This window comes from Nothobranchius furzeri, chromosome 10, assembly GCF_043380555.1.
Source record: "Nothobranchius furzeri strain GRZ-AD chromosome 10, NfurGRZ-RIMD1, whole genome shotgun sequence".
Lineage (NCBI taxonomy): Eukaryota > Metazoa > Chordata > Actinopteri > Cyprinodontiformes > Nothobranchiidae > Nothobranchius > Nothobranchius furzeri.
Window position 1 is genome coordinate 52839098 of NC_091750.1, and position 12404 is coordinate 52851501.

A 12404-nucleotide genomic window follows, 5' to 3' on the forward strand; every position below is an offset into this window, starting at 1 on the left:
ATCTCCACAAATCTTATCTCATAACATAATAATACAATTAGTAAAATCTGAGTTATATTTGGCATCTTCTGTAGCCGAGGATCAGACCGCCAAGGTCCCCGCCCTCGACTACCACCCGTCACACACTGCACCTGACCCCTTTGGCCCCTCCCACAAGTGGTGACCCCATGGGAAGGGGGACCCATATTTTCTCTTCGGGCTGTGCCCGGCCGGGGTCCATAGGTGAAAGCCCAGTCACCAGATGCTTGCCAACGTGCCCCACCTCGAGGCTTGGCTCCAGAGGGGTGCCCCGATGACCCACGTCCGGGCAAGGGAACACGGTTTCCATTCCATAATGAACACCATGTTCAGACATAAAGGCGTCCATATGTGCCCTTGGCACCAGGATACCTTAGGCCGCAGCTCGATGATCGACTTTGTTGTTTCATCTGACCTGCGGCCGCATGTCTTGGACACTCGGGTGAAGAGAGGGGCGGAGCTGTCAACTGACCACTACCTGGTGGTGAGTTGCCTCAGATGGTAGGGGAGGATGCCGGTCAGACCAGGCAGGCCCAAACGTATCGCAAGGGTCTGCTGGGAACGTCTGGCAGAGTCTCCTGTCAGAAGGAGCTTCAATTCCCACCTCCGGCAGAACTTCCAAAATGTCGCCAAGGCAAAAACCTGGGCATGGGAGGAGTTCGGTGAGACCATGGAGCAAGACTTCCGTACGGCTTCGAGGAGATTCTGGTCCACCATCCGGCACCTCGGGGTGGGGGTGGGGGGGGTGGGGGGGGTGGGGGGGGAGCAGTGCGCTACAACACTATCTATAGTGGGGACGTATGCTGCTGACCTCTACTCAGGACGTTGTGGATCTGTGGGCAGAATACTTTGAAGACCTCCTCAATCCCACCGACATGTCTTCCAGTGAGGAAACAGAGTCTGGGGACTTTGGGTTGGCCTCTCAAATCTCTGGTGCTGAGGTCACTGAGGTGGTTAAAAAGCTCCTCTGTGGCAAGGCTCCAGGGGTGGATGAGATCCGCCCAGAGTTCCTTAACGCTCTGGATGTTGTGGGGCTGTGTTGGCTGACATGGCTCTGCAATATCGCGTGGACATCGGGGGCAGTCCCACTGGACTGGCAGACCGGGGTGGTGGTCCCCTTATTTAAAAAGGGGGACCGCAGGGTGTGTTCCAACTACAGGGGGATCACACTCCTGAGCCTTCCTGGTAAGGCCTATTCAGGGGTTCTGGAGAGGAGGGTCCATCGGATTGTTGAACCTCAGATTCAGGAGGAGCAATGTGGTTTTCGTCCTGGCCATGGAACACTGGACCAGCTCTATACCCTTAGGGGGATCCTGGAGGGTGCGTGGGAATTTGCCCAACCAGTCTACATGTGTTTTGTGGATTTGGAGAAGGCGTTTGACCGCGTCCCTCGGGGGTCCTGTGGGGCGTACTCCGGGACTATGGGGTACCAGGCCCTCTGATTCGGGCCGTTAGGTCCCCATGTGACCGGTGTCAGAGCTTGGTCCACATTGCCGGCATTAAGTCGGGCTCGTTCCCAGTGAGAGTTGGACTCCACCAAGGCTGCCCTTTGTCACCGATTCTGTTCATAACCTTTATGGACAGGATTTCTAGGCGCAGCCAAGGTGTGGAGGGCATCCGTTTTGGTGGCCTGAGGATCAGGTCTCTGCTTTTTGCAGATGATGTCATCCTGTTGGCTTCATCAGAACGTGATCTTCAGGTTTCGCTGGAGCAGTTCGCAGCAGAGTGTGAAGCAGTTGGGATGAGAATCAGCTCCTCTAAATCTGAGACCATGGTCTTGAGTCAGAAAAGGGTAGAAAGCCTTCTCCGGGTCAGGGATGAGGTCCTGCCCCAAGTTGAGGAGTTTAAGTATCTCGGGGTCTTGTTCACCAGTGAGGGAAATCTTGAGCATGAGATCAATAGGTGGATTGGTGCTGCATCTGCAGTGATGTAGGCGTTGTACCGGTCTGTCGTGGTGAAGAGAGAGCGGAGTCAGAAGGCGAAGCTCTCGATTTACCGGTTGATCTACGTTCTTACCCTCACCTATGGTCATGAGCTTTGGGTAGTGACCAAAAGAACGAGATTGCGGATACAAGCGGCCGAAATGAGTTTTCTCCAAAGAGTGGCTGGGCTCTCCCTTAGAGATAGGGTGAGAAGCTCGGTCATTTGGGAGGGGCTCGGAGTAGACCCGCTGCTCCTCCACATCGAGAGGAGCCAGTTGAGGTGGCTCAGGCATCTGGTCAGGATGCCTCCTGGACGCCTCCCTGGTGAGGTTTTCCGGGCACGTCCAACCAGGAGGAGACCTAAAGGTAGACCCAGGACACGGTGGAGGGACTATGTCTCTCACCTGGCCAGGGAACCCCTTGGGATTCCCCCAGAGGAGCTGGCCCACGTGGCTGGGGAGAGGGAAGTCTGGGCCTCTCGCCTTAGGCTACTGCCCCCGCGACCTGACTCCGGATAAACGGATGAAAATGGATGGATGGATGGATGGATGGATGGATGGATGGATGGATGGATGGATGGATGGATGGATGGATATTTGGCATCTTTATGGTTCCGTAGTTGACTTTGTTCTGTTCCATCTTTCTCAGAGCCGGACTCCCTCGAGGGCTGAACTTCCTGCTCTGTCCGTGTCAGAGTTCTTGTCTGACAAACATTCAGTCAAAGCCACGTTGCAGAAACTTCAGCTGTTTGCCAGTTTACTGAGCTGGCTACACATACCGAGTGGGTGGATTCCATAGCAACACGAGCCCAGCATCCACAAGGCCTGTGAGAGAATAAAAACACAGGCACTAAACTAAATTGAGCTCAGAGATTTTCCACAATGGAACATCATCAGAGTCGCTGTCTGCTCTTACTTTCTGGCCCAAACCGAGCATTCGCTTCTGCGCCTTAAGTGTCTGGGAGCAGCTTGTTCAATTGCGGCATGAGAGGTATTTGATGTGCACCGTGGGTGTGTTCAGTTTAATTTGTACGCAGAGCAAAAGCAATTACGAGTCAAAGCAAATATTTTAATGACTTGCCCTCCCATGTGAGCGTCACACATGCAAACGTGCTTGTCTTGTTTAAGTGAAAGGAGGAATCACCCCTCTTGTCTTTGACTTGTACACTTCTGTTTTTAAAGACATCCATAAAACAATTATGTGCTTTTATTCTCAGATGTGGCCTAGATGACCTATTTCTAAAAACACCGGCATTCCTTAGAGTCAGTCAGATGTGGCAGTGAGCGTTTCCTGGACATTCCTACAGCTGCAAACGCATCCAGAAGAAACAGACGCTTGGAGCCATCCTCCACGAACAAACCTGTCAGTGAAAATCAGTTATAGAAGATATTTCAGGACAAGAAAAAGATTTCCATCCTCAGAAATGTTTGCGGAGGCTGTGAACCATCTGTGCCGTTGCAAAAAAAAAAAAAAAAACATTAAAATTTGTGGCAGCCTGAGTTTGTCAGAGGTTGAGATTATTCCCCTAACCGATTGATCAATCACCCTCACTTTCTTAGTTTAGCAAAAAAATAAAAATAAAAAATACTCTAAACTAATGACATCAGATACTTAAGGACACTTTCTAAAAACTAAAAGCTTTCATTTTCATTTTCTTCCGAGACAATACAAAATATATCGTCAAAGCCCCAAGATTGAGATTGTGCATACAAGCAGCTTAAATGAGTTTTCTCTGCAGGGTGTCCCTTAGAGGTAGGGTGAGAAGATCAGTCATCTGAGAGGGGCGCAGAGTAGATCTGCTGTTCCTCCACAACAAGAGGACCCAATTGAGGTGGCTCAGGCATCTGCTTAGGATGCTTCCTGGACGTCTCTCTGGTGAGGTATTACAGGAGGAGACTTAAAGGAAGACCCAGGACACAACGGAGGGACTGTTTCTTATGTGGCCTGGGAACACCTTGGGATTCCCCCAGAGGAGTTGGCCCTCTTACTACCCCCAATGACCCGACCCCCAGATAAGCAAAGGAAAATGGATGGATGGATCTTCAAAGGCAATTCTTATTTTAAGAAAACTTATTTTTGGCATAAACACAAATAGTTGTTTTGCAGAGATGAACATTCATCTGCTTTTAAATATATTTATAATATATTTGATAATATTTAAACACATTAAACTGTATTTTTTAAATGTATCCTTCACATTGCAACAGATTTCATGTTTCATTCAAATTGAAATTGAAATATTTAAAATAAATAACAAACTTATAAAATAACTTAAAAAAACATTTAAATAAAAAATATAATAAATCAATTAAATAAAACAAATGAATGTATTTAATAAATCAGATTTAGATTAGGTAATTTAAATTATTACTTTACTTAAATTAAATGATAAGTTAAAGTAAATAAATTTCAGGGTTACTGTGGTAAAATAAATATAAATATGTAGCCAATAGCGCAACAGTAAATAACCTCAAAATTATATTTATATAACCATAAATATATATATATATAATAAATAAATATAAATATACAAAACTAAAGATATATATATATATATATATATATATATATATATATATATATATATATATATATATATATATATATCATTCTAAGGGTATGTGGAGTGACAAAATGGCGTTGAATGTGTTTATGAATCTCCTAATCAAAGCTTAGCTCAAGACATCACCTTCATTCCCACCAGAACTAATCGTTTCTTCGGATTTGCTGGTTCTGAACACATTCAACACTACACCATTCTCCGTTTCATTCATCTTAGTTACACCATACATTTAGTGTTTAAGTTAAGTCTAGTTTTAATTTGTTTAGTAATAAATCTTTAAACTTTTAAAACTTGACTCTCTCCTCTGTTGTCTCTGAATTAATGCGAAGTGGTTACATAATCCCTGCAATAAAAAGTTCGAATCTTCGGGTCAAAAAGTACCCACAGATCCATAAGGTTGATTTCATATTTACTATGGAATCGTATGTCTTATGGCTCATTAAATAACATGTAAATTAAACCATTATAAGTGTTTTAAAAAACAAAAACAAATTGAGTATTTTTTTAAACAACACATCAATTTAGCTCATGTCAATGGTCATCTAATCAGCCAAACAATTCATCATAGTCAGGTTCCTTTAGGAGCATTTTCCCCTGTTCAATAGGAGAGATTTAAGCGGCACCTGATGCAGAATGAGTCAGACTGACAACTTAAGTGTTAAATTAGGTCAGAAAGTCATTACTATGATACAAACAGAAGACGACTCATCAGAGTAGTATTGTGTTTTTGACCAATCAGACTAAAGATGCACAGGATCAGTCCAAATGTGGTTACCTCACCCCATCCTGATTCAGCTCATCCACTGATAACACTAAGAAGGTAAAGGAGTTCCTTCTGCTCTCTCTGCTGTTTTCAGGACATCAGATATTTCTAAGAGTCTGGCTCCATATTGGAATGGGACCTTGAATTCCAGTTACAGTGATATTCTGTCACACACACATTCCTTTCATTGAGGAGAGCAGAAATTTTCTATCTACCACCAAATGCCATTCCACATCACACAACTGGACCCAGGTACTCTCCACTTAGCCAGTGTGTACAACCAAAACAAACATGGAGTCATAAGAGATCAGTAATTGGTTAATTTTAAAATCATGACAGAAAAAAAAATCGCAGCGGTATCGTAGACAGTATTAAAGACCTCTAAACCAGAGATAACGTTTCAATTGTTTTGTCAACTCCCCCTTCTAGTTACTCGCATATTGCAGCTTGCAAGCGCGTTGCGTTAATTTTAGAAGACTTGCACAATCTACGCTTAAAAAAAAGAAGCTAATTACACAAGGCAGCCACAATAAACACGCGTACACCACATGATTAAATTCAAGGATATTCCAGCCCTAATACCAACAGCCAAACATGGTGGCGGTATAGTGTGATGGTCTGAGGCTGCTTTGCTGCTTCAGGACCTGGATCACTTTCTGTAAATACTTGGAAAAAATGTAGCCATTGATCTTAAACAGATGTGAAAAGGACCCCCCACCCCCACCTCTTAATGTGTCTGCATTAAATCAATCCTACAGACAAATGAGCCACATGTCCTTTATGAAAGACCAATGATCACAAACGCTTGACTGCAGTTGTTGCTCCCAAGATGGGGAAATCAGTTCTAGAGTCTAGTGGGCCATTCCCATCTGTACCGGGTCGGCCCGGGCCGGGTAGCGTAGGTTGTTTACATATCTGGGTGGCCTGGTATTTTTCCGGGCCAACCAAGGCTCATTCTCAGCCCTCTTCTCGAGGGGGTCTGCTTCAGGCCGACCAGGGCCAACACACCCACTGCTGACAGCAAATTCACACCTTCCATTAGAGCAAGCCTCTGATTGGTGGGTAGAATCAGCCCACATGGGCTTAAGGCAAGGATGTGTGGAATCAACCGGGCCAGGCTGGGGCCGACTGGGGCTACCCGGCCCGGGCCGACCCGGTACAGATGGGAATGGCCCATAGGGTCCTTTCTCCCTATTAATGCACAAAATCATCATTTGAAACTGCATTTGTTGTAAATCTGGTCATCTTTGACAGAAATCAACATTTGAGTGCATCAAAACAAACAAACAAACCCCAACACACAAATAATATATGTAACATTCACTATCAGTGTTTGATGTAATGACAGGTAACGCTGAAGGCTGCGTGGCGGGAGTAGAATCACTTTTTGTTGCTTAGTCAGGACAGCTTGTCTTAATGACGCATTTAAGGACCTATTAAAGACAGAAACTATAAAATGTTAGCCACACTAACCACAGCACCTTGTTTCGCCACATCACAACGAAACTGCTCTACTTGGGAAGAATTGGCAGCCTGAACATGGCACACACCAGGTTTACATCAAACCTAACACAGCACATCTAATCTCATCAGTTATTAAAATCTAAAAGTGAAGTCTGCCTGAATAAAAGCTTTTTAAAGAAAACTTAAAAGATTTTAAAGTTTTAATTTGACTAAAATCTTTAGTGAACTTTTAACCTGGTAACGATGTTATATAATAAAACTGTGAACTCTAAAATAAACATAAAAATATCGCAGCAGAAATATAAGAAGTTCTACACTCTTTTATCAGAATCTTGCAATAATAAAACCACTTCCTTGAGGCACTTAGGCTTCGCACATAAAGAAACTTAAATTTGAATCGATTAGGTTGGATTAGATCAAACATCAAGTATTATGATAATTATCTGTAATCATGTAAAATTGAAAATAATCCCCTGGAGGTGCATATTTAAAACACTTTCTGTTGCTGAACATCACATGTTCTGTTTTAGTGAAAGCTGCACTGTGTCCTTGGGCAAATTCAGTGAAAGCTTCTGTAAAAACAGAGACGTGTCTGCGTCATAATTATCCAGGAAGTCCACTAATTAAGTAGAAACGTTAACGACGTAAACAAGCAAGCTGTCGACAGTCACTTTGGCTAAATCAACTCATCCCGACCAACTCCGGCCGCTTCCTCCATCGAGACAACACAAGCAGCATTGAAATTAAAGTAATGTGCTTCACGTCAACAAACTACAAAGAGGAAGTGTGGTAAAATAATAGAAATACACGAGTCTGTAGCCGGTAGCTCTACCTCACCTGTTCGCTAATGCGGCAGTCTTGATGTTGTGTGAAGATGCTGCTGCCGACTCGGCGAGTCATTGAAGTGTCACCATCTGCCTGTTGTGGAGCCAGTAGGTGGAGCGCTGCGCGCGTGCGGGCGCTTTGCACCAAAGTTCGAATGGAATTGTGGGAAATGTAGTCATGTAGTTGATGCACGGTTACACCAAATTACTATTGGTTTAAAATTGTGTTGTGTGTTATTATGTTTTTATTTTATTTATTTAACCTTTATTTATTCAGGTAAATTGTTTGAGAACTACTTCTCATTTACAAACATGACCTGGCGAACAGACTGCATACATAACAGAAATGGACATTTATGAAGTTATTATTGAAAACGTCAACAGTATACCTTTATATACATTTTAACGGAATCTTCCAATTAAAATTTAATGTTTGTGGTAACAATTAAAAGAAATAAATAAATAAAACTTGTGGACTCAGTTTTTAATTTAACGATTTGCAAAAAAATATCTTTTTCATTAAGTAAGATGTACTAGTCATAAATGTTACTTTTGGTGTTGCTAAACGTGTTAGATACATATTTATTCATTTAAACCATGATTCAAACGAAATATAATCACTTCCGCTCGCGGAGTAATGTGACGAATCAACAGACGCGTGGTTTTGGACTACACTTACCTAAAGCGGTGCCATTGAGAAATATGGCCGCGTCCACTGGTGGAACTAACGCTGCCTCTTTGGGCTCAAACAGCCCAGTTTCAGCCGATTCCACAATGGATAGTTCAACAATTCAGTACAGTATGGTTCTGGAACATCTTATAGGTGAAAAAAGGCAAATTAAAGACTTGAGCCCCGGTGTTATGGGGGGACTGCCGACGCCTCCGAAAAGCAACGAGCAGAAGATGATAGAGAAGGGCATGGAGAGCTGCGCCTTCAAGTCCATCCTGGCTTGTGTGGGAGGTAAACAACTACACATAAAATCGAGCTCAAACGTACAGTTTTCTTACGTTTAAGCTGATCACAATATTGTACAACTTTTTTTGAAGTTTTTTTCTATAGAAGCCATTTTTAGAATTAGAAATATTCAAACCTTTACCTCTCAGCTGGTTTTGATATGAATATCTATCTAATGGAATACAATAGACTTTCAGCAGCACATACACTTAGAGAAAAGGAAGAATATATATAATAAGGTTACAGGTAAACATACAAAGGAAACGAGCTATTATTGTAACCTTTAACCACTTAAAACAACGAATAAAAAGAAAACCTGGGTTTCCAGAACTGTGCAGCATAAGGGATACAGACATAATAATGTACATCAGGTATTGCACATTCACACATACTGAATATTGCATTTATGTTATTGTGTAACAGGATAATGCCAGTACCAGTTAAACGGTGGAGTTATACACTCTTACCGCAGAGGGGACGAACAACCCCCGGTAACGTTCTGTTTTATATCTTGAACGTCTCAGCCTTTCACTGCAGGAGCTGTCCATGGCCTCCACAGTGGAATGCAGTGGGTGGGAAGGGTTTTCCAAGATGGAGGTCATCTTCGCCAGCATCCTCCTTTCACACATTTTCTTAGTTGAATCTAGTTAGCAACCCAGAACGAAGCTAGCTTGTTAAGTCTCTTCCTGTCTCGATCAGAGCTGCCTGCACCCCAACAGACCATAGCAGAGGGGATCACAGAGCCAACAATAGAGCGATAAGGGAATGAACACCAAAGGACCTCAGCCTCCTCAGGAAGTGGAGGCGGTTTTGGCCCTTCTTATACAGAGCATCGGTGTTGTTGGAGCAGTTCAGTTCAGGTGAACACCCAGGTACTTAAAGGTATTTAAGGGATCACCACAGAGTGGTATGCTAAGGTTTTGCATTGTTGATTTTACACAATTTCCCACATTAGTCTTGTTTATTTGGGTTTTTATTGATACCCAATTATCTCCTAGCTCAAAGCTGTGCTATTTGTGTATGTTATTTATCCTAACGACAGTAAATGTTTGTACTTTCTAAACTGGATACTGATGCTTTATCTTTCCAGGGTTTGTCCTCGGTGGAGCATTTGGTGTTTTCACAGCTGGGATCGATACCAATGTTGGCTTTGACCCCAAAGACCCTCTGAGAACTCCAACAGCTCGAGAAGTCCTTAAAGACATGGGTCAGAGAGGGATGTCTTACGCCAAGAACTTTGCCATCGTTGGTGCCATGTTCTCCTGTACAGAGTGCATCATTGAATCAGTAAGTCACAGACATTATTCAGACTAACACTCATTTTATTGGCATTCAGTCACATAATAAACACTTAAAATCATATTGTGGTACAGAGGAAAACCCAGGGAATACTATGTTTCTCAACCTTGTCTTGGCTGAGGCTGCTTATGTCTGAAGGAAGGATGGTGAAGAGCTCAAGACAAAGGGATAAACCAGTTAAAAAACATTTATGATGTACCAAAATGTCAAAAAATATTACTGAAACTCTGGAAACCTTTGTTTATAAAACTTTTCCAGAGGCTGAACACTAGTGGGTTGATAAAACTAAATAAACATGTGCATAATACACATCCCAACCTTTCCAAAAACCTTTTATGTTGTAAGATTTTATTTATTTTTCCTTATAAAAAGAGATTTGTTTGTTTTGCTGTTTTCTAATACATCATTCACAGGTCTTACAGCGCCCTCTGCTGTTGAATATGTGAAAAACCAAATTATTAATAATAATAATAATAATAATAATAATAAAGCCCTTTATTGTCCCTCATTGGGGAAATTCTGGTGCACCAAGAGCAAAGTTACAAGTAAGTTAAGAAGAGAACAGATACACACACACACACACACACACACACATACTCACTCACTCACTCACTCACTCACTCACACACACACACACACACACACACACACACACACACACACACACACACACACACACACACACACACACACATATTCTGATGTCAGAATTGTGTGTACTGAAACTCTAACTTCCCTCTGGGATTAATAAAGTATTTTTGAATTTGAATTGAATAATATATATATATATATATATATATATATATATATATATATATATATATATATATATATATATATAGATAGATAGATAGATAGATAGATTGTAAATTATTTACAACAAGGATGTAGTAATGACACAAAAGTATTATATAAGATGTTATAATAGCAGCATGAGACTAGAGATGGAATAATGTACAATCATCCAATGTTGGACTCAGATTCTGTGTCACGGAGGCAAAACCTGAAAAGGGGTTATTGCTTCGATCAGTGTGCAAATAACAGCAGACAAATAACAAGAAAAACACTTAAGCAGGCTGTTGGGAGCAGTGTTGGTTATAAAGTCCAACAGCTGCTGGGAGGAAGGACCTGCGAGAACGCTCCTTTCTGCATTGAGGATGCAGCAGCCTGTCACTGAAGGAGCATAACTGGCATCATGCTGGTTCAAATGACCACTGGGGCCTCTCATCTGTTTCTGAGTGGTTTTTTGTGCCTCAAAAGCACAAGTACCTAACAGTTTTGTGTTTTATTTGCAGCACAGAGGCAAATCCGACTGGAAAAATGCAGTATACAGTGGTTGTGTAACTGGAGGAGCCATAGGATTTCGTGGTTTGTAGCCTGCTTTTGGGATATTTCATGCTGAAACTTGCTGTATTCATTTGAAAGTATTGTGAAATCTTTTGATCATATTTCTTTGCAGCTGGCCTGAAAGCTGGGGTCCTTGGATGTGGAGGCTTTGCTGCATTCTCTGCTGCCATCGAGTATTACCTACGATGAAAGCTGAAAAGGCAGCTTTAAGGACAAGGACTTTAATCACGAGGGCTCTTGTTGTGAGAGACCAAATGTACATAGAAGACATTAATGAGTGTTGTGAAAGAGATGCTGTTCACGGTGGACTGAAGTAAAGACTCCTTGTCTTTGTTTTATTTGGATAATCTCCAGATGCTGAACAGCCTGGATCAGATTGTGCTTCCAAGTCACCATGACAACCTCCACCTGGACAGCTACAGCTCTGAGTGGAGAACATCTGTATAATTTAGCAGAAATAAACCAGAATTTTTTTTATATTAAAGACCCACTCTAATGAAAATTGTGCATTTTTCTTATGCTTCAGGACATATCTAAAGAAATTTAAGTTCATAATTGCATTTCTGAGTATTTCTGCATTCAAATCACTGTGATTCAGTAACAGACAAAAAATTCAGTCTAATATTTACTGGCATTGTTACATCACAAAGCCACTGGGCAGACCTCAAACTCTTTAATGAGCTACTGCCACTATGTTGAAACTAAGTACTAGAAAATGGCGCAGGTTTTATGATTTTGGCTAAAAAAAAAACTTCCGTCCTTATCTGCAGGCAGCAGGGGACGATGTCCCCCTCTGCCGCTTACGACATCCTCATCAATGACCATGTCCAGTGTAAAAACTCCTTCCCTGTTTGTTGTCATGGGTCCACGTCTCCGTGTCGCTATCATATCCTTAATCCATCTTCTGTACTTCAGTTGTTCTGCGTTTGTGACGGTGATGCCATCCACACCGGCCCAAACCCAAAAACATTTAGGCAGTAAGAGAAACACCAATTTAATAACAAAACTGCTAAACTTTTCCCAAAACATATGTGAAAGAACAGAGTCAAAGAAAGATGCAATATATTTTGGCCGAGCGGGATTGCAGCATTTAACAAACTACTAACTTAAACAGCGACGTGATGCTGAGGATGGCTGATGCTGTTCCTGCAGGAGATGCGGTGCCCCGTTCAGCAAATATGTCAGTCCATAAAAAATCACAGCCAGGAGGAAAATTGGAACAAAAATGTGTTAAAACTAGAAAAATAAA

The 12404-nt window shown here is 42.2% G+C and overlaps 2 protein-coding genes across 4 annotated transcripts in view; one reads left to right on the forward strand and one right to left on the reverse strand.

Annotated features, from left to right (window-relative positions):
• The window catches only part of specc1 (sperm antigen with calponin homology and coiled-coil domains 1), an 84917-nt gene extending 77244 nt beyond the window's left edge, over positions 1-7673 (reverse strand). For both annotated transcript variants that reach the window (XM_015961181.3, XM_054730672.2), the window contains exon 1: positions 7568-7673. The gene's annotated coding sequence lies outside the window, so the exon portion shown is untranslated. The remainder of the gene's footprint in view (positions 1-7567) is intronic.
• Positions 7674-8241: 568 nt separating this feature from the next.
• timm22 (translocase of inner mitochondrial membrane 22 homolog (yeast)) lies at positions 8242-11657 on the forward strand. 2 transcript variants are annotated; one of them, XR_001573115.3, is made up of 5 exons: positions 8242-8515; positions 9600-9796; positions 11104-11176; positions 11268-11411; positions 11510-11657. XR_001573115.3 is itself a non-coding variant. In XM_015961183.3 (4 exons), exons 1-4 carry the CDS (start codon positions 8257-8259, stop codon positions 11342-11344), a joined length of 606 nt encoding a protein of 201 aa, XP_015816669.3. In that variant the 5' UTR covers positions 8242-8256; the 3' UTR covers positions 11345-11657. The 2 variants fall into 2 exon arrangements, 1 of the variants encoding a protein (XP_015816669.3); XM_015961183.3 differs by having other exon boundaries at positions 11268-11657.
• Positions 11658-12404: the final 747 nt, after the last annotated feature.

Bases quoted from the DNA above. Each gene is read 5' to 3' on its own strand.
- timm22 (XM_015961183.3), top strand. From the start codon at position 8,257: ATGGCCGCGTCCACTGGTGGAACTAACGCTGCCTCTTTGGGCTCAAAC. The intron at 8,516-9,599 runs GTAAACAACTAC...TTATCTTTCCAG, and splicing joins CATCCTGGCTTGTGTGGGAG to GGTTTGTCCTCGGTGGAGCA. The intron at 11,177-11,267 runs GTTTGTAGCCTG...ATTTCTTTGCAG, and splicing joins AGGAGCCATAGGATTTCGTG to CTGGCCTGAAAGCTGGGGTC.